Source organism: Mirounga leonina, unplaced genomic scaffold, assembly GCF_011800145.1.
Source record: "Mirounga leonina isolate KUSES-001 unplaced genomic scaffold, KU_Mleo_1.0 Mir_127, whole genome shotgun sequence".
NCBI lineage: Eukaryota > Metazoa > Chordata > Mammalia > Carnivora > Phocidae > Mirounga > Mirounga leonina.
Window position 1 is genome coordinate 70,592,256 of NW_023270316.1, and position 22,166 is coordinate 70,614,421.

Below are 22,166 nucleotides of genomic sequence, written 5' to 3' on the forward strand. Positions count from 1 at the left end.
GAGCTTATCCACAGAACAGCTCCAGCAGTCCCTCCTCACTCACCTGGAACTTGTCCATGAACCCCACTTATGGAGGACACAAAGTGACATACGACATAGCAAAGACAACCCTGAGCAACCCACATAGATTTAACAGAGAATATTCACTAAGCAGTATTGGACTCTCTGAAATGCCCTAAGGAGCCTGGTCATATTATATTGGATTATAACGAGCTTAGTGGTCTGAAGTCTATACCCATAGCAAGAGAATGAGGGGAAATGTGAGCAAGGATATGGGAACATTTACCAAATGCAGCTAAATGCAAGCAACCTTACGCTTCTTACTTTACTGAATCCTTATACCAACCCTACAAAGAGATGTTATTGTCCCATTTTCCAGATGAGAACACTGAGACTAAGCGGTGACACGGTGAGACGTGGTAAAAGTGAAGTCCCGGCCAAGGTGGGTTTGGTTGTAGAGAATCATAATAACAGTAACAATAATGACTAACAGGCCTTGGAGGTTACTGTGGCCTTTTCCTCCCGGCACGGTACTGACAGAGAGGCATCCAGGCTCAGGAGCAAGCCAGGAGGGGCAGGGGCATGTTCTCCGTACCCACTGCCGGAGAAGGAAGGTGCCCATCTGCTTGCCCTTGGCCAATGTGGTATGGCACAGCTATCCTCACAGAATCACAGAATCTTCCTAAGAATAAAAAGTAACATATACCAATTACAGTAAACGTACCAGGTACTGTAACAAGTACTTTGTACCCAGTGTCTCATTGAATATGGACAAAACCCTATTATTATTGCCCTTTTTACAGATGAGGAAAGTGAAGCTCAGAGAGCCCCAGTCACTTGTCCATGGTCACACAGCAAGGTAGAACATCGTACGCAAAGCCAGGCTTGTCAGTCTCCAAAGCCCATGAGATCTAGCTGTCTTATGGAGGCCCAAGAGAAGGAGTGAGGTGGCAAACCTAAGGAGGAGGATAGCCCTCCTGCATCTTGTGATACGCTGTGACCAGCTGAGAAATGATCTGACCTCAAGGGGTGGTCTCTCACAAGCTTGATGCACGCTCCAAAGTGGGAGCACAGCACAATACTGCAGTGAGTAACCCGATAGATGCCAACAACGGCGTTGTTCACTTAGGAAAATGAACACTCTGGCAAGCCCTGAGTTTCCTAACAGGAACCAGAGACCGTAAGCTAAGTGGAGACATTCTGCCAAATGCCCAAGGCCTGTTGGCAAGCGGTCTTCTAAGAGGCCACAGAAAGTCCCCACCAGCACCACCTGCCAATCTTTCCCACGTCTAGGGTCCTCCCTGCAGGAGTGTCCACGAGAGCCTGTCGGCAGCCTGAAAACCATGTGCTGGCTCCCCAGAGCGCTCCTGGGGCTCACGGGCAGTTGGCAGCCCCGCAGGAGTCCTCTTGCCAAGCCCCCTGGCAGCCACTGCCTCTCGGGCAAGAGCCAGGGGAGGCAGGCAGAGCGGGGCAGAACGCGGGCAGCCTCGGGAAACGGATCACTCCTGAACCACCATGACAGTGCACTCACACCACCATGACAGTGTGCTTTCACCACGATGACTGTGCGCTCGCACCAGGATGACCGTGCGCTCACACCACCATGACAACACGTTCACACCACCATGACAGTGAGCTCGCGCCATGATGACAGTGCGCTCGCACCTCCATGACTGTGCGCTCCCACCAGGATGACAGCGCACTCGCACCACCAAGACAGCGAGCTCACACCACCATGACAACACGTTCACACCACCATGACTGTGTGCTCGCACCATGATGACTGCACTTGCACCACCATGACAGTGAGCTCACACCATCATGACAGTGCGCTTTCACCACAATGACTGTGCGCTCGCACCAGGATGACAGCGTGCTCACACCACCAAGACAGCGAGCTTGCACCACCATGACAACATGTTCGCACCACCATGACAGTGAGCTCGCGCCATGATGACAGTGTGCCCGCACCACCATGACAGCAAGCTTGCACCACCATGACAGCACGCTCGCATCACAATGACAATGCACTCGCTGCACGTGTTTCCGCACCTGTGGATGTGGCCTTCTCCTTGCCCCATCCCCCTCACCCTTGCACAGCCAAGGCCTCTCTGTGAGGAGGGAAGGAGAGCTTGTCCCTGCAGAAGTGTACTTCTCAGGAGAGAGGAAAAGGGAGCCCCTGGCATCTCCCTCCAGAGGAAGAGAGAGATGTTCTAAGCTCTTGATGAATCTGAACACTCAGCTCAGGTATTTTCTTTTAAGGTTGTTTCATCCATTATTTACCCTAGTGCTTATTCAGCACTCATTTATAAAGAGCCAGGGCTGGGAGTTGCTTCCACAAGGCACCGTTCGGGGACCCACAATTATTTAGTGCAAGGCAGGTAAGAATGCCTTAGCTGTTGACTAAGAGTGTGACCCCATGATTCAGATTTATGGAACAAGACCTGAGAAGAAACTTGGTTCGGAAGTAGGTGGAGTTGGACATAGAGCGCAGGACCACTCCAGCTGTCCTTCATGCTTCTGGGAATGTCAGCTCTTATAACCACTGCATGGGGCCCCAGGGCCCAGGTGGTTTTATAGGGGGCCTGTAGAAGGTGCCTCCAACACACACACACACACACACACACACACACTCACACACAAACTAGCACCTCAGAGATAGCTTTTATGTTTCCAAGGCTCCCCAAGGTGCCAAAAGATTTCCCAAATTCAGAGGTTATCAGAGCTTCCTGTGCATGCCATGGGAGCTGCTGTTAAATGCTAACATCTTGGCTCCTGTTGACCTCCCAGAGTTGTACAATGCCCTGTTTGCAGGGAAACTGGCTCTACAGAGTTCTTGCAGGATCGCCCAGGTATGTCTGGACTCCCCCTTTGCACAGGGGTCTGGGATGGGAGGGGAGAAAGGGGCAGAACTGGGGGTGGGGAAATCAGGAACTACAGAGTTACCTCCTAGCTAGAGCGGGTGCCTCTTCACCCCATCTCTGCCAGAGCTGTGACACCTTCGCTAGAGTCCCGTGTGATGGGAAGTGATTTCTGTTCCTTTTCTGGGGCCCTCTTGCCTCACTAGCCTTCCACAGACCAAACACACTCCAGACCGGAATGGGGGTAGGCACAATTGTCTCACTGAGGGGTTAGGAACAGTGCAAGGAGAGGACCAGAAGTTGCAATGTTATCTCACTTACTCATTTCCTTGTACCATGCAGGGAGGAAGGCTCGTCGATTCAGGTCTGCAGAAAGACAAGTGTTCTGTGTGGACACTTCCTCTTTCCTAACCTCTGTGCACTCCACTTAATCTGCCTCCTACTGCACCCCTGAAGCCTGGTGTCCACACCCCTTCCCCTCTTTAAGAAGTTAATCCTCCCCTCTACCACTTCTAGCCCTTCTACCCTCAATCCCCTGCCCCTCATTCCCAGAAGGTGTCCCGTCTTGTGTCTTGGGAAATCCAGCTCCTCGGGCTTTGCTCAAATGTACAAAGAGCCTCTCCTCTGCTCAACTTTTGCCAGTTGAGGATTGGAGAAAATGAAAGGCAGAAAGGAAGATTTGTGGGCCCATATACCCAGGCATGGCTGGGAGGGGAGTCGGGCTTAGGCACGTCCAGGGCCAGGACCCAGAAATCCTCAGAATGCTCCCTACCTACAGCTCTGTGTCTTTGCGGGCTGGCTTCTTCCTCTCCAGCTGCCCCCCAGCTCTCATGCAAGAGCGAAGAAGGTGGTGGGTGTGTCTTTCCAGTTCAGGCTCCCCAGCAGTGAGAGCTGCAGGAGACCACCTCTGTTGTCAGCTAGAGTAGCAACCCAGTCTGGCCTGACTTGAGGAAAACCTGTTCTTCCTGTTAGCATGGCTTCCTTCCTGGACCTTGCAGAATAATAATCCTGATACCTTGGTCCTGGCCCACCTTACAAGCTCCACGGTATGTCTTAGCAGCTGTTACCGGTTCAATTGCGTCCTCCAAAAAGATATGCTCAAGTCCTCATGCCTGGAACCTCAGAATGTGATCTTATTTGCAAATAGGGTCATTGCAGATGTAACTATTGGTGTTAAAATGAACTCACACTGGAGTAGGGTGGGCCTTCATTGTGTCTAAGAAGAGGACAAGAGACACAGGGACAGACACTTGGAGGCGGGGGGAACACCATGTGACAACAGAGGCAGAGATTGTAGTGATGGATCTACAAGCCAAGGATTGCTGGCAACACCAGAAGCTAAGAGAAAAGCATGGAAGAGATTCTCTCCTAGAGCCTTTAGAGAGAGGACGGCCCTGCCAACACCTTGATTTTGACTTCTAGCCTCCAGAATTGTGAGAGAATACATTTCTGCTGTGTAAGGCCTCCCAGTTTATGGTGCTTTGTTGCAGCTGCTCTAGAGAATGAATACAGCAGGAGACATGGGTTGTACCAGCTCACATTGATTCTTAAAGATCGCTAACCATCACTGCGATAGAAGATGCTTGTGTCTCAAGTCACCCTACCAAATGGAAGACTGTTTGGGTTGAGGCCTGCTAGGCTCTTGCCTGGTTCCTGTCACTCAACTCAATTTCTTCCAGGAACAAGGATGGGGTAATATTAAAGGCGAAACAAATGACTCAACAGCAGGCAGTATAAATGGACTTACAGGAGCCGTAGACAAGAAATGCTACACCAGCCATACTGGGAACTTGAGCAGTGCCTGCTTGTGACATAGTAATATAGTCAACCTGCAAGGGCCCTTTTTACCCTGTCACTCGGTGAACAAAGAGTAGGCTCTGAACAGAAGGGGCTGTGCCCAGGAACACCTCTGGGACCCAAACATTTGCCATAATGCTTTCTCTGGCTTTGGGTTTCTAAGACATTGATTCATTTAAGATATTAACCAGGCGGTTATCTTTTAAAGATTCAAAATTTGCAAATTTAATTAATGATCTGAAGGAGACATTGCTGTTCATATTGCCAATAGGGGTAGTCCTGTGGAAGGAAAGTTGAGTCTTTTGAAAAACTCCATCCACGAATCTTATGCCCTCTTGTGTACCCTTACCAGGTTGAGAAGCACTGATACAGAATTAACTGAAGAAGTAAAACTCAATTAAAATATATATATATATATAATTATATATATATACACACACATATATATTCTGGATGTTTCTCTTTGTCCTCACTCTTCATTGTCATCCCAAGACATTCTGTAGTATCCTCACGGTTTGTGAGATTGACCCACCTCCAGATCCAACAGTGGGTTCTGACTTGCCCAGACTGATAGGTGCCATCACTCCCCTTTTGCCTCAGTGGCCAATTCACTAATGCAGTCAGTGCATAACATGCAAATATTCCTCTCCCCAGTCTCCACTGCTGCGGGTGGCCACATGACCAGCTCTGAGATGTAAACAGAATTCTAGTTGGGGCCTCAGGAAGCTTTTTATGATGGTTTGGCTTTTTGTGTTTGGGGACTTTTTTTTCTTCTGATGAAAAGGGGCAGACTTAGCAGGGTTGTTAACCTGTTTGTTCTCTTCTTCCCAGAAGCTAGACTATGATGCCAGTGAGGAAGCTGCCATCTTGCTATCTGGAAAACAAAAACCGCTTGCTGAAAATGGTGGAGCGGAGAGCTGCAAGGAACCTGGCTCTGAGCAGACAACTCAGTGTGGAGCAGCTTCTCCAGCCCCGGCCCACCTACCACTGGAAATGAAATAATAACCCTATCTGAATCATGGAAATTGGCATAAGGAAGAGTAGACAAGTAGATCAATAGAACAAAACAGAGAGCCTAGAAATAGATCCATGCTGGCCATAAAATTAAAACCTGATCTACTGAACTTCATCAAAATTTAAAGTTTCCACTCATCAAAGACATTAAGAATATGAACAGGCAAACCACAAACTGAGAGGAAATATTCACAATACATTTATCTGACAAAGAGCTTGTATCCAGAATATATATACTGTTATACATTAAAAAGAAAACAAAGAAAAATACAACCCAATGTTTTTAAAGAATTAACTAAATAGTTCAAGGAGCATGTCACAGAGGAAGCTATAGAAATGGCCAATAAGCACATGAAAAGATGTTCAATGTCATCAGTTATCCGAGGAATGTAATCACAACCTCGTGACATTTCACACCCACCAAAATGGCTAAAATATTTAAAACTGGCAACACCAACTGTCAGTGAGCATGTGGAACAATTGAACTCTCATACGTTGCCATTTTGGAAGTGTAAACTACCATAGGCACTTTGAAAAACTGATGGGCGGTTTCTTAAAATATTAAATATGCACCTATTTATTACCCAGCTATTTTACTTCTGGTTATTTGCCCCAGGAAAATGAAAACTTATAAACTAAAGGCTTATGCAATCATGTTTTTAACTGCTTTATTCACAACAGGCAAAAACTGAAAACAGTCTGAATATTTACCAACCAATTAATGGATACACAAATTGTGGTATATTTATTCAATAGAATACTACTCAGCAATAAAAAGGAAAGAACTACCGAAACTTTCAGCAACGCGGATGAATCCCATGAATATTATGTTGAGCAAGAGAAGTCAGTCACAAAAGAATACACTCTGTATTGTTCTATTTATATGAAGTTCCAGAAACAGGCAAAAAGAGGCTATGGTAAGAGAAATCGGAACAGTGGTTGCCTGGGGGACAGGGTCAGGATTCACAAGAAAGGAATATGAGCTCATTTTCTAGGGTGACAAAAATGTCTTGTATATTGATGGGGTGGTTTTAGGAGCTACAGTGCCTTTGTCAAAACTCATTGAACTGTAAACTTAAAATGTGTGCATTTACATTTACAAACCCTATCTCAAAAAAACAAAAAGTACCTTATTTGGTTAAGCCCCTGCAGTCAGGTTTCTGTTAATGTGGCCAAAAGTAATTCAGGAAGGAAAAACTAGAGTAAAAATATAAAGATAATAAGGGGAAAATGAAGAATCAAAAGCAGTGTGGTATACAGCCTCCATCCACAAGTCCTTTAATCCTCAGAAGTGCATACCATTAATTGCATTAATCACATGGCTTAAAGGATCTTCTCGTGTAGGTGGGGGAGCTCTGTGCACGAGTCAAGTTGCATGGAAATAGGACACAGGTGGTTATTCCTGAGGGGAGACTGAGGCCCAAGGGAAGGTGAGGTACCAGACGTTCCAGGCATCCCAGGACCAGCTTTAGACACTCACAGCCAGGAAACTGGGTGTGTGAATCAAATGTACCCAAAGCTTTGAAGTTCCAAGAGACCCCAACTAAAAAAAGAGTTGGATTTGCTAAGGGAGAGGGTGGGGGTTATCCCTGGTGCTTTGACTCTTTCTGAGGTCCCCCTGGAGCTTCTGTCCCCGTCCCGCCTCCAACATGTCCACATACATGTGATTTGGTTTTAGCTCAGGGCAGTTTTCACAGCAGTATAGGACCCTGCTGTGAAGATCTCTTGCCTTGCGCACTTATTACTACCCAACATGTATAGTCTCGTCCTCTCTTTCCAGGGCGGGTGTTCTCCCCAAATCCTCTTCAAGAAGAAAATCCTGCTATTGCCCATCCAGAGTAGACTTATGTCCATGCACACCACCCAGGGTAGACTTAATGTGGGGCCTTCACCTCATTAACAAAAGACCGTCGTCTTCTGATCCCCACACATTCTCCGCATCCATGCAGTCCTCATGGAGAAACAACCACCACCTCCTATTACTAATCCTACCAACGCTCTGAGGGCACACACCAGGTAAATGCTTTGATGATGGTGATTGCTGCGGTGATTATATTCCCCCGAAGAGTGGCTCTTTTTCTTCAAAACCCCTAAATTCCAGGGACCACATGAGTTCAGAGAGACAAAGGATACTGTTTTGCTGAACCCTGATCCTCACACCAAGAAGGTGGCCCTTCCTGTCCCTGGCAGCTTTGCTGGCATTCCTGCCTTGAGTGGCCGCTACACATTTGTTCTGACAGGGCACAAAGATGTTACTGGTCTTCACTTGACACAAATGCTTTGTTCTGTACTAAATCCATTTTTCGCCTTTTCCTTTAGTCTGTGTGACCACCTTTAAAAATGCCACTTGGGGGGCGCTTGGGTGGCTCAGTGGGTTAAACATCTGTCTTTGGCTCAGGTCATGATCCTGGGGTCCTGGGATCGAGTCCTGCATTTGCATCCGGCTCCCTGCTGAGCAGGGAGTCTGCTTCTCGTTCTCCCTCTGCCCCTCCCCCTGCTCGTGCTCGCTGTCTCACTCTCTCTCTCTCAAATAAATAAATAAAATCTTTAAAAAAAAATAAAAATGCCACTTGGCATCAAAATGATCATAAACACATTTGTGGCTATGGGGCCCGGGGTTGCAAGATGATATTCCTACATAAGGGGGACAGTCAGCACCGAGTCTGCTCATCCTAATCTGTTTAGATTACCATAACCATGAAACACACAATTTTAAAATTCTTGCAGAGAACTCTTACAAGTCTGGAGGACAGTCCTTCTATTCTCATAACCCCAGCCTCGGCCAGGGACTGCAGACCCCATCTGAGAAACCGTTCCCCCTTCTCAAGCTTGCCTCAGTGCTCTCTTGCTTTGCCCCAAATCTGGCTCCATTTGAGGCAATGGAACATGTTACAAATCCCAAAGGGTTTTCGCTCAGGCCTGTTCTAGGACCTATAAAAGCAAAACGTAGGTCCTGGTGGGTTTCTGACATTACCTGGCCAGGTATTACCTTCGGGCTTGATGTAACTGTCATATAAGGAAATTGCCTGAGAAACTTCCTTCCACTTGGGATTCATGGACAGGCTTTTTTTCTGTTTCAGCTGCTGATTGGCACTGAAGTTGGTAGGCGTCTGCAGCAGAACAGAAGGGAATGAGATGGAGGCTCTCTCTAAAACTTGGGGTCTGACGGCCTCTCCCTCAGCAGGTTGGCGCTGCGACAGGCTCTCGCTTGTCAGGCCCCGCTGAAGCTGCCTCCTCCGCGGGCCACTGGCTGTCCGCAGGAGAAGGAGCTCCAGGAAGAGGATGCTGCTCTTCAGGCTGCGAAAGGCCACATGCTAAAAATACCGATGGCAGAGCCTGTCACCAGGGAACACTTGGCAGTGATGAAGATGTGCTGTGAAATGGAACAGCCTTGTCCTTTAGGGAGAGATTTCTCAACCAGCCGGATCTGTGACCGAGCCTGGTGGTCAGCCGTCCGCGGAGCTCTGAACACGGGGAGCGCTCTCTCCAGGAGACAGACGCCCCCGCTTCTTTATTCCCACGCATCCCGGCCTCCAAACCGGTGCTCACGTCTGCGTTTCCTTTTTGGGGACAGGAGATGACGGCTCCCCCGTGTTCCTGCGCTCAGAGCCAGGGAGTCACCTCCGCTGCTCCTGTACCCTCACTCCCCACATTGAAATTGATGCACCTCTTTCTGTTTCTTTTTTTTTAAAGGCTCTGATTGTCTTTTTTTTTTTTAAGATTTTATTTATTTATTTATTTGAGAGAGAGAGAGAAACAGCATGAGAGCGGAGAGGGTCAGAGGGAGAAGCAGGCTCCCCGCTGAGCTGGGAGCCTGATGTGGGACTCGATCCCAGGACTCTGGGATCATGACCTGAGCTGAAGGCAGTCGCTTAACCCACTGAGCCACCCAGGCACCCCCTCTTTCTGTTTCCAACCCCACCCCGCACCCCTCAGTGCCTCCATTTAGGCTCGCTCATCATCTCTCGTCTGGACTACTGCGGTGGCCTCTTAAATTATTGTCCTGTCCCTGCACTCCTTTTGCCAAATTAGATTAGGTACAGCATCAGAATGATCATCCTTTACGTTAAAACACACACACACACACACACACACACACAACAGTGCCCCCATTGCATGCAAGTACAGCTCCTTGAAAATCAAGGCTTCCCCCAAACTCCTCCCCAAGCCTTCATTTCTGTACAATGTGTCTATCGCTGTCTAACAAATTGCCCCCAAAACCAGAGGCTTAAAGCATCAATAAAACTTGTTATCTTGCAGTTACTGTGGGTCAGAAACTGCTCAGAAACTGCTGAGCAGTTCTGGCTCAAGGTCTTCTGTAAGTTTCAGTCACGATGTCACCCAGGACTGCAGTCACCTGAAGCCCTGGCCCAGTGCCAGGAGATCAACTTTCAAGACAGCTCATTCACACGGAGGGCAGGTTGGTGCTGGCTCTTGGCAGGAGACTTCTGTTCCTTCCCTATGCGGGTCTCTCCCTAGGCTGCCGTGTGGTCTCGTGCGGAGGCAGCTGGCTTCCCCCAGAGCAGGCAATCCAGAAAGCAGCAGGGAAGTGGCAACATCTTCTGTGACGCACTCTTAGAAGCCACACACCATCACTTCCTCCATCTTCCATTGGTCACACAGACCAACCCCCATACAACTCCGGGAGGACTCCAAAAGAGCACGAGTCCCAGGAGGTGGGAATCATTGGGTGCCATCTTGGAGGCAATTTCCCACCTTGACCCTCACCCTCTCATCCTGTGCACCTTGCACTGTAGTCACGCAAATGATCCTCCTCCCACTTCTCCCTGACAAAATCCTACCTATCCCACCAGAACTCATTGCCGTGAAGTCCTCCCACATCCTATAAGCTTTAATAAATTCCTCCTCTCCTGATCCACTTAGCATTTCTGCTTCTATTATAGTACTTATCACACTCTGCCTTGTTGGATGCAAATGTATCTACCTCCGAAAACTCCCGAAAGAGAGAACCCATGACTTATTCTCACGTTCACCCAGTCCTTGGCAAAGTACTTCCCGAAGAAGATGCTGTGTGCGCGTTGATTGAATTGGCTGTGTCTTCCTTCCTGTCAGGGTTACTGGTTGGGCTAACCCCCAAAAGAGAAGAGACGAGACTATTTCCTTTAGCATCATACTGTGTGCTTGCTGGGCGCCAGCTGCTGGCGGTAAGTGTGGTCCTCGCTGACGTAACGTTACAGCCTAATGAAACATTTGTAAATTCTCCTAAATGGCTGGACAAATGAAGCTGCATTTAAAATTCTCTACTCCGTCAACTCAGCATATCAGAATATCCCTAATCTTTGAAAAATATTTTACCTAGAAGATTCTGTGGCTCCATCTTTCCACTTGATTCTCAACTTTTTTATGGCGGTTCCTACTCATTCACCTACCTACTCGTCCATTCATACACTCAAAAAACACTCACTAAGCATGTGACTGTGGGTATTTGGAGATAAACAAGATGGAGTTTCTCCTTCTAAGATCTTTGAAGTCCAGTGGAGAAGACAAATGGGTACACAAAGGACTGTAACAAGCCGTTGGCACAACAAAAGAGAGTAGAGGCAGCATGTTCCCAACAGCAATTCTCCTCAGCCTGCGCGGTGAGGAGCGCAGCTCCCCCTTCTGCTCTAGAAGCTCCTGAGAGCAAGAGTAACTTCCACAGACTACATCAGAGATAAACAGCGGTGTCTTTTTTGTCCAGAAAGATCTGGACACCTTCCCCTGGTCCCTAGAACAAAACCTCCCTGCCAACCCCTCTCGCTTTCTAAGCAGGGAATTGAGAGCCAAGAAAGGAAAGAGGAACGGAATTGCCTGTTTCAATGGCAAAGTTGAATTCGCCAGGTGTGAATTCTCGGCAGCATGCCTTCTCTGGAAAATGGATCAGTCCTCACCGCAGGCTGCCCAGCACTGTCCATCCCCACTCAGAACCGGGGTGGCCAGCCTGGAGAGCACGGGCATACCGATGATTCAACAGTAGTGACTCTGTGACTCTGGAACCTGCTGATGATCTAGGACGGGAAAAAATAAATACATGCTCACATATTAATTCCTAGAAAATCAGTGCTCTTTCTATAGTTACTGTATTTTTCTGAATCATGAATAAGAATACATGGGCAGTCCCATAGTTTGGTATATGGATCCAATAATGGATGGAATATTTTACTTCATTGTTTTCCTGGAACCCTGGGACATATGACTGCTAAAACAAACCTCATAAATGCTCATTTATTTTTAATGCATTTATTTTAATGCATGCAAAATATATCATACACATAAAAGGATTTATAAGATATATGCACAGTTTAAAGCTTAATAAACTGAACACCATGTACCCACCACCCCACTCAAGAAATATATGTCAGTTTATTATGAATAATAAGAGTTAATATTTTCTGAGCACTTATTATGTGCCAGACATTGTTCTAAGCACTTTACATATTTTATCTGATGGATCCTCACAACAACCTTATATGATAAGTAATACTATTATCATTTCACAAATGGGATAACAAGCCTCTGTGAGGGAGCTTGCCCGAGGACACACAGATAATAAGTGGTTGAGCCGGAATAAAAACCTAGACAATCTGCCTCTAGAGCCCACACTTTAAATCACTACACTATACAGAGGCCCTTCGTTGTACAGAATATTGGGACAAAGTGACCATGAAATGAAACGTGTATGCAAACCAAATTTCTCCACTGACTCCTACTCTTTCAATGGAGGGTGAGTTGGGGGTAGAAGCAGGAGAGAAGCTCTGGCTTAGAGGGGGCTAAGGAGTGTGGGGGGGATGGGGAGAGGCAGGGGGGTGTATACAGAGAGACCATCTCTGTCAGGCTCTGTAGCTACCCTTTCCTTTCACGGTCACGCTACTGACGAGCCAAGTGTTCAGTGACTATGTCCTGTCTCCTATAAAAAGGTAAGATCAATGTTCACTAGTTTGAGAAGCCTATAAAAATTACCCCCATCTCTTGGGGCCTGGGTGGCTCCGTCGGTTAAGCCTCGGACTCTTGGTTTCGGTTGAGGTGGTGATCTCAGGTTGTGAGATTGAGCCCTGCATCAGGCTCCGTGCTCACTGGGGAGTCTGCTTCTCCTCTCTCCCTCTCCCCTTCCCCTACCCGCCCTCTCCACTCGTGCACTCTCTCCAAAATAAATAAATAAATCTTTTAAAAAATGACCCCCAAAGCTTTCTGAATACTTCACCCCTCTGCCCACAGAAGTGTCCTCACAGCACCCTGCTCTTTGCAAGTAATGAGAGCATCGTGCTTTCGTTACCAAGACACACGAACAAGAGGACCTCTGGAGTCACAGAGTGAATGAGAAGGGAAAGCTAATTTTTGGCAATGTGGCTCATTTCCCTCTGTATGTTGGCTCACAGAATATACTTCACAACGATTCAACAATGCCTCCCTGCCCACCGAAGTACAGCTATGCTGGATTTGAACTGAGCATTCAAGCCGACATTTCTCCACGTTGCTTCTTTAACATGCTCTCTGCCCATAATTGATTACAAATATCTATTTGGGGGAATTTGGTTCCCTCAGTTCCTCTCCTTGCAATCACCTTAATGGAAAAAGTCAAATACTTCAGTTCATGGAAAAGTCAACAGCATCCCAAGAGTAAGTGTTCAGGCTACTCTCCAGAGTGGCAATGGCTGGTGAGAGCGAAGATTCCGAACTCGGGCCTCTTCCTCACCACACTTCCACCCCCACCCCACCTCCAGGCAATGTCACATGGGAGGCCCAAGGCAGGGAATTAGAGAAGAGAGCTTGCCACCGAGCCCCCTAGATTATCTGACCCCACAGGTCTTCATGATAATAGCTTGAAGGAGAGGAGCTGGAATATCTTGGTAACTCAGGGACTGGCAGGAAGCCTTTGCACAGAGAAGTGTTGTCCTCATTATCATAAGGAGGTGGGACCCAGATTGAGTCTCAGTGATGAGCTGGATCCTTCTGTGACGGGGGCTCTCCAGATGGGCAGAAGCCACTGACTGTCCACAGGGAGGAGGAGGCTTCATCTGAAACAGGGTGCTGGAGAACACGAGTTGCCAGCCAAAGCAGACGGTGGGGGGGGGCGCTGTGAGGTTTCCCTGCAGCATCCAGAACACTGTACAGAACACTGCGCGTAGCCTGGCGTCTAGCCACCTGCGCTGGACCCACCAGCACATCTGATGGGCATGCGGGGTGGGCGGGGGGAACAGTGGCCCCTGCTGGCTGAGGATGGCCACATGCTTTTTGGGTCCCTGAGAAGAGGTTATGGACTTCTTTTCACTTTCAAAAAAAAAACTTCTTCGGAACACATTTTGACAAATGAGGATTGGCGACCATAAAATGTCAAAGGGAGTGTTCAGGTTTCTAAATGGGGTTCTAGCAGACGGAAGAGCCAGTGGGCAGCTTACACCACAGGCACCTCTGGCCCAGGACCCTGTGACAGAGCCAGGAGCCAACCAGTGGTTCCTTCCTAACAACAACAACAACAAACTCCTGAGACCCACGCTATGGTTGCCAAACAGCAGACAGAGGTAAAAGATGTAAAGGCAGAAGATGTAATGATGAAAAACATCCCATTACCCACACCTACAGATGCATATGCCTCATGGTTATTTTGTATCAAATGCAAACTTTATCCTGAAAGAGCCAAAAATGATATTTAGAGCCTCAATGATCATGGAAATTTTTAATTCCACAAATAACTATTAAGGGGGAAAATGGTTTCAATGAATATATTTATTTTAATCTCAGTAGACTGGCATGCAAGGGACCATGGCCTTTTTTTTCTCCCCCAAATGCCTGAAATCAGAGTACTGGTGGAAAGAAAAGATTGTTTTAAATGACCCAGCTTTAGAATGGCAGACAAAAGACCAGGAAGGTCTGTCTGTCTGTGGGCAGCAGTCAAGCACACCCTGGGATGGGATGGGGGGTGGGTGGTAGGGAGGAGAGCTGCAGAGCCCTGTGGGCGAGTTCTGCCCCTTCCTCCCCCTCCCCTCCTCCTCTTGTGATGCTTCTGCTCTTCCTCTCGGTCCTTCCCTTCTGACTTCCATTTTCTTTCCTTCCACATGCCCTCCACTGCACAAGCTACATTTGTCTTTCCTTCCACACCCATTCTTAGAATAACCTTCCATTTCCACACCCAAATCCCTCTACTTTCCACCCGTCAGACCTCTCACTGAGGGTGGGGACTGTGCCACCATTAATGGGGCTTCCAGACGCCAAAGCACGGAGCACATTAGTGCAGACCACAGGTAGTCATGGGACAGATACGAACAAGACCGGGTCCTCCTGGCCTCAGACAACTTCCAGTCTAGAGAAGGCAGCAGACAGAGGCCCACAGAACTGAACTCTAGGCTGAGTGGGCTAAGGCATAAAAGTAGAGTTAATACGATGGGTGAGCAGACCCTGGGAGGAGCCCAGATTCCGGAGCGCTTGCTGAAGGAGGCCGAAACTGAGCAGAAGGGCAGGGGCCTGCCTTTCTCATCTCTGAAGCCTCCTGTGAGAATGCTCTGTGGAGATGTCTTCACAGGGGCAGGGAGAAAGGGTTGACGGAGAGTTTCAGCACCCACTTGCTTAACTGCCAGAGCCCAGCTCGGCACACAACCTCGCTCTTGGCTCCACGCCAGCTCACACCACCAGCTCTGCACTCCTCGGGATTCTGTCTAGAGGTGCAGAGCTCAAGGGAGATTACCAGAAGGGAGCAGAGACAATCTTAAAGATCTTCCTTCCCTGCCCTGGAATGAAGAATCGAAGGCACACCCAGGACCTCAGCGAGCCTCATGCCCGCCCCCCCCAGACCCCCCTCCCCTAGGCCCCTCCGCGTAGGGCTTCCAGCCTGCCCGTCCTCCAGTTCTGACTCAGGACCACAGGGGAGGTGAGGAGGTGGAGAGGGAGGGGGAAAGCAGATGATTCTTTCAAGAATCTGCTCTGGAGCAAACCACTTCCCCTCTCTGGGCCCAGTTTCCTCATCTGTAAAATGAGAAAGCTGGCGCTTGTCAGCCCAGATGTGACAGCTCTGTTCTGCTTCCTTCCTGCTGTCCTTCAGTGTATCTTTCTCTTCCTGTAAGGTGGGGCTCTTCCCAGTCCCTGGAAGCCGTCCACCTATCATTGTCCGCTGGGACAAGAGCTTCCCCCACCCCACCCTCCCCAACTCTGCTCAGGCTCTTTTTCAGATCCCCTCTCCTTTATGCATTCTTTCTTAAAACCGTGGCTTTTCTCTTCCCCGCCTGGGCTTCGCAGGGGGAAGCAGTCCACGCTGCTGGAACTTGCTGGAACTTCGGGGCGGCTCTTATCAGCTTTCAGTGGGCACTCCCACACACCCAGAGACAGGAAGCAGGGCTTTCAGACGGTCTGCTCAGCACTTGCGAGACAGCCCTCAGATTTCTCAGTGGCTACAAGAAAGAGCCATTAACCCCAGCCGGACCTGCAAAAGGGAATTTCCAATCTCTGAAATTCAAGCCGGCGGAGCCAGATTGAGGAAACTGCTTCCTACTTTTAAAATCGTGGTTAAGACTCCAAGGAAGAATTAGTTAGCATGCTTGTTGCAAGACAGAAGCCTAGGACCCTCCAGGCAGCGGCAAGAACAGGGTCTGACAGTGGTACTCAATCAGCGCTGCGGATAAAAGGGAGAATGAATAATCCTGTCGCAGAGGATGGTCCCTCCTCTTAGAACCTTGTCAGAGAAATGGGCTTTTCTAGGTATACTCCATATGGAAAGCTATGACAACAGTCCTGTGCATGTAAGATACATTTCCCTTTGGATCTTTTTGCTGGAAACTTCCTCTTGCCTTCATTCTCCTGAAGTAGTTCCTGAAAGAACCCTGACAGAACACACTCGTTGGGAGGGCTTGTAAAGGAGAGCAGGCTGCAAAGGTGACCCAGGCATGCGGCTGGCGGGACCCTTTTCCACTTGGCCATTCGTCCAGGGCCCCACCTTTGTGTCCCCACCCCCTTCAGACTCCCTGGGAACAGATCTGAGAGGCAGGGCCAGCAGAACTTCCATCCCCACTTCAAAAGGCTTATCCTGCTATGCAAGGGGTGAGTTTTTAAACGAATGTCATAAATTTACCTATTCTTATCACTTAGGATAGTCTTGATCTCTCCCTATATGAAACTCCTTCAGCATTTGTGTTCTGTAGCACGAGAGCCTAGCATCCAATAATCTCTGCCTTTTATTACTTTAATCCTTTTGATGTACATGCCCAGTCTCCCCAACCAAAGAGCAGGTTGTTCTGAACATGGACTGCACCTTGTTCACCTGTCACCCTGGTCCCGATCAACGTGTCTAATTCATAGTTAGTGGATCTTGTGTGTTTTTTATCTTGGTTTATTACACAAATAAAACATGCTCACGGTGATTACATATTTATTGGCAGAGTAAATCACCACAGAATAAAGTGCATAGCCTCCAAAGCAATTAAAGGAATGCAAATTTTTAAAAATGGAAGATGTTCTTATATGTGTATTAAATTAAGACAAATCAATAAAAATGAAAAAATGCTATGCAGGAGTGATTATGCAAAAGAGTGTGCTTACACAGCATTGGAGGGGGACTGTCATTTGGCGCAAGACTCTCGAACGCTACCTGACAACATCTTACAGCAAGTACAAAGATCCCTTTGCCTTTTAATTGGAGATGCAAGTGTTAGACCTGGGATCTGGGCATCCTGACACTTCTCCATTCTAAATTCTCCTCTCCTTGCTGCCTTTCTCTGTGTCTCTGTCTCTCTCTCTCTCTCATCTCCTCTCTGGCCATCACCCCCGGCTGCAGATTTCCTTCTGCCACTGTGTCTGTCCTCAACCGCATTACCAAGAGCCCGTCCTCATTCTGCTCCAAAGTAGGAGATTTCTCCCTCAGCCAGACTTCAGCCATCTGTCCCTCCAAGTGTCTTCTCCGGTGTCAGATAAGTCCTGCTTTGTTTATGTTCCTCCTCTGAGAGAATTCCCCAAGCCCTCCAGGGTGAAAGCAGTTGTTCCCTGTGAGACATCACCAAACATCAGCACTCGGCGTGCAGGCCAGACAGCCATTCTCTCCTCGCTGAAAGTGAGTGTGGGGGGCAAAACCCAAGAGCAGAGGCTCAGAGGCTGTTCATGGGGGACCCCCATGGGCCAAGGCCAGCAGCGGGGGGTGTGGACTCCATCCCCCACATGCCTTCCTCCCCTAACTTGCTCCCAGGCTGAGAGGAAAAGAGAGATGCGGGGGGAAGTGGGGGTGGGAAGGAAGTGCTTGTGTCGGTTTTCTTACTTGGCTGGTACTGTTGCTAAGTCCTCTCCGCTGTCTGGTGCCTGCCCACTGTCATGGCAGCACACATCATCCAAATACTGCCTGCTTCTCATCTGAATCAGTTTTGGAGGGTCCACTGTGATCCCACCATGGTGAACCTCCCAGAAGCACATGGCCTTGGTGCAAATCCTGTAGCAGATGCTCGAGGTGCTACGGCTGGAGGCCTGAGGCCCACTGCTCTCTTCACAGTGGGACAGCAAGTTCTTTCCTTTTATTCTTTTTTCTCTTTATTGGAATTTAGTTGACATACAATGTTACATTAGTTTCAGGTGTTCTATACATGACGTAATGCTCACCACCATGAGCGTAGTTACCGTCTGTCACCATACAATGTTATTACAATATTGTTGGCTAATTCTTTTCATCCCTGTGGCTTATTGATTTTGTAAGTGGAGGGGTGTACCTCTTAATCCCCTTCCCCTACTTTGCTCATCTCCCCCACCCCTCCCCTCTGGCAGCAAGTTCTTATAGAGAGAATCCAGGGCACCTGCAGGGCTGCAACCTATTTTGAGGGATCCAGGAACAGAGATTTCTTTGAGAAGCAATGTTAGCCTAAGAGTTCTAAGACATTTCCCCCTCTTCTCCCTCCCTGAGACAGGAGCTGAGTGCTTTCCTCCCCAGATCAAGCAAGAAGTGAAAGGAAGTTTAAGGAAGCCGCTGGAAGAAGCGGGAGCCCCTCTCACACGCAGAAGGACATGCGCTTAAAGCTGCTGCAGGATTGGCAGAAGGAGGCAGGATGGTTCTTGCAAGAGCTTGAATTGTGTCTCTTGAGTTTGGGAGGCATAGAGCCTGGTGCCAGGGGCATGGGATGAGGGCAACAGTGGGAACAGCCTGTGCTTCTGGAATTTGTTGACGAAAGATGCACGGGTCTCCTGTTGCACAACAATGTGAATATAGTTAACCCTACTGATCTGGACATTTACAGATGATTAAGATGGCAAAGTTTATAACATGGTTTTGACCACAATTTAGATTGTGGGCAAAAAGAAGAGGGATGCGGGCGCCTGGGTGGCTCAGTTGGTTAAGCGACTGCCTTCGGCTCAGGTCATGATCCTGGAGTCCCGGGATCGAGTCCCACATCGGGCTCCCTGCTCAGCAGGGAGTCTGCTTCTCCCTCTGACCCTCCTCCCTCTCATGCTCTCTGTCTCTCACTCTCTCTCTCTCAAATAAATAAATGAAATCTTAAAAAAAAAAAGAAGAAGAAGAGGGATGCATAGGGTTTTCCATGACCCAAATGGGCACTGTGGAAGGTAGCTGTTGTGAGCCCAAAGGGATCCCTACCCAGAGAACTGTCCGCCATCAAGAAACCTAAGGAGAAAGAGGCCAGAGCTGTCCTGCTTCTGGGGACAGGGACCAAGCCGAGCAGTGGAAGGTCACCTGGAGAAGGATTACCCACTTGAAGGGCTAGACATGCACAGACTCCCCAGCAGAGGGGTCAGTGTGGAACCTCAAACAGGAACACTAGGGCCTGGCTATTTCCGTTCAATGTGGCACACCTCTCGTGGACAGCTGCTGGTCCAGAGGTCTCCACTGGGTTGGCCAATACTTTCTCAGATTCCCATCAAAGTCTGGGGTCTCCCTGTCCAACCCTGTTTCCTCCATCATCTGTTACAGCCATCGCTCCCCAATAAACCTCTTGCACTCATAACTTCACCTCAGGGTCTGCTCCCAAGAGGATCCAAATGTCACCATTTCAGAATTTCAGAACTGGTTTCCCTAAATCATGGTAAATGGCTGCAGGTTGAGCTAGCATCTCTCTTCAGAATGTGTGAGCACTTTTCACCCTTTTCCCTCAGCTCTGAAACTCCAGCACATAATATCCTATTACAGATTGTGTAAGCGAACTTTCCACTAGATAACATTGTAGTAACAAAACCTAAAATCTCTGTGGCTTACAACAACAGAGGTTAATTTATTTTTTAAGACTTTAAGTAATCTCTATACCCTGCATGGGGCTCAAACTCACAACCCCAAGATCAAGAGTCACATGCTCTACGGACTGAGTCGGCCAGGTGCCCAACAAGGGTTTATTTCTAACTCACTATATATGTTGCCAGTCTCCTCTAGATGTCTTCTCATAACAGTATCCAGGCTAAAAAAACAGCCTCTATCCTGGGTGTGCCTTTCTAAAGGCAGAGGGAAGAGAGCAAAAATGCTGGTGGAAACGTGCAATGCTCTGCAGGTTTCTCCCACTCACATTTTATTAGCCAAAGCAAGTCACACGGCCAAACCTGACAATGAGGCAGGGAAATATATTTCTGCCACAGTCCCAAGGCACCAGGCAAGAATATCTAATCCTCCTTTGGAGGAGCAAATATTTGAAAATATGCCAGGCCTGAGGTCTGGGAGAGTTCTTGGCCTTTCCTGCCAAGATGGCAGCTGCAGCTACAGGAAACACAGCCCTATTCCACACAGGAAGGAAAAGAAGTGGGGGGTGGGGGGGGGAGATAAACAGGAAGAACTGCTGGCAGAGTCTGTCTCACTCTTTTTTTTTTTTAAGATTTTTATTTTTGTGGGCACCTGGGTGGCTCAGTTGGTTAAGCGACTGCCTTCGGCTCAGGTCATGATCCCAGGGTCCTGGGATTGAGTCCCGCATCGGGCTCCCTGCTCTGCAGGGAGCCTGCTTCTCCCTCTCCCACTCCCCCTGCTTGTGTTCCCTCTCTCGCTGTGTCTCTCTCTGTCAAATAAATAAATAAAATCTTTAAAAAAAAAAAAGATTTTTACTTTTAAGTGATCTCTATACCCAATGTGGGACTCAAGCTCACAACCCTAAGATCAACAGTCTCATGCTCTACTGACTGAGCCAGCCAGGTACTCCAAGTCTATCTCTTTTAAGAGTTGTGTTCTTGGGCGCCTGGGTGGCTCAGTCGTTAAGCGTCTGCCTTCAGCTCAGGTCATGATCCCAGGGTCCTGGGATCGAGTCCCACATCGGGCTCCCTGCTCGGCAGGAAGCCTGCTTCTCCCTCTCCCACTCCCCCTGCTTGTGTTCCTGCTCTTGCTGTCTCTCTCTCTGTCAAATAAATAAAATCTTTAAAAAAAAAAAAAGAGTTGTGTTCTTTTTTTTTGGCAGTCTCTCTTAATGACTTCCACTTACATTTCATTGGCCACTTCTCTCTGCAAGGAAAGCTGGAGTATGTTATTCAGCTGCCACTTCCAACAATAGAGAGGTTTTGTTAGTAAAGAAGGTAATATGAATATTGGGTGCTCAGCTAGCAGTTTCTGCCACTCCAACAAAAGAGAAACATCTGTAAGTCTTTGGAAGCTGCAAGACAGAATGAAGAAAAGTTGACTGATGAAACTCAAAGAGAAACCATCGTCTAGAATTTTCTGTGGCTGTTGCAGAGACGCTGGAAGCTGATCTACCTGACAGAACCTTGACATGTTTCTGGGCTCAGAGTCAGAAGCTGTTTAGAGGGTAGAAGCAAGAAGTGGGCTAAAAAGAGAGAGAACATGGGAACGTCTTATAGGACAACTATCCTCGACACCATCTTACCCATCACCGTCCAGAGAGCCAGCCGTCAGCATTTAGCCCCATGCAAAACCAAACCAAACCCAAAGATACTGAACAGAATATTTCAGCCCTCTTGAGGCCTTTATTTGGAGGCTCCTGAAGCCTGACAGCCCATTTCTTGCCATCTTACCCAGAGCTCTGAATCCAAAGACTACTCGGTAGAGAAACCTTGCCCGAAAATAACAACAGCTGTGGAAGGCCACATCGGCTACACAGTCTTCCCGCCTTATATGTGAGCAAAGCTTTGGGCTTACCAGACAAATGGGGAGCTCCGCTGCAGGATCGGGTGCTATTGCAGATGATGCCACACCCAGAGCCGAGCATTAAGTGGAAGTTCCACAGGCTGAACCACAGGCCCCCCCCAGCCCTGTTGCACCCATACAAAAAGAATAGGTTGCTATGAAAACGGAACATTCAGAGAACCACAAAGGAGTGCTTATACATTTAAAAATTCTGCCTACCACAAATATAAATATTAATACTGGGAAGAGGGTGGTAGACTGGGAAAGTGCAAAGTAAAATCTTCGTATTGGAGAGTTAAAAGGTAATGTCAAAGTCTTCTAAATAAGTAGAGGCTAACTAATAGAGATAACAACATAAAGTCTAGAGTTATGAAGGTAGCCACAAGAAGAACTTAGTAAAGAAACTGGAAGGAAGGAAGGAAGGAAGGAAGGAAGGAAGGAAGGAAGGAAGGAAGGAAGGAAGGAAGGAA

The 22,166-nt window shown here is 48.1% G+C and overlaps 1 protein-coding gene and 1 long non-coding RNA gene across 2 annotated transcripts in view; both read right to left on the reverse strand.

Annotated features, from left to right (window-relative positions):
• ALOX5AP (arachidonate 5-lipoxygenase activating protein) overlaps window positions 1-10,277 on the reverse strand; it is a 46,268-nt gene extending 35,991 nt beyond the window's left edge. The window contains exons 1-4 of the mRNA XM_035002917.1: window positions 10,263-10,277; window positions 8,840-8,986; window positions 8,699-8,782; window positions 2,637-2,747 (exon numbers count right to left, since the gene is read on the reverse strand). Of these exons, the coding sequence (XP_034858808.1) occupies window positions 2,637-2,747; window positions 8,699-8,782; window positions 8,840-8,986; window positions 10,263-10,277 (357 nt within the window). The remainder of the gene's footprint in view (window positions 1-2,636; window positions 2,748-8,698; window positions 8,783-8,839; window positions 8,987-10,262) is intronic.
• Window positions 10,278-11,280: 1,003 nt separating this feature from the next.
• Window positions 11,281-18,998, reverse strand: LOC118009537. Its single transcript, XR_004678968.1, has 2 exons — window positions 17,470-18,998; window positions 11,281-11,680 (listed from the first exon to the last, which is right to left on the reverse strand). It is a non-coding gene; the product is annotated as an uncharacterized LOC118009537 (long non-coding RNA).
• Between the last annotated feature and the right edge of the window lie 3,168 nt (window positions 18,999-22,166).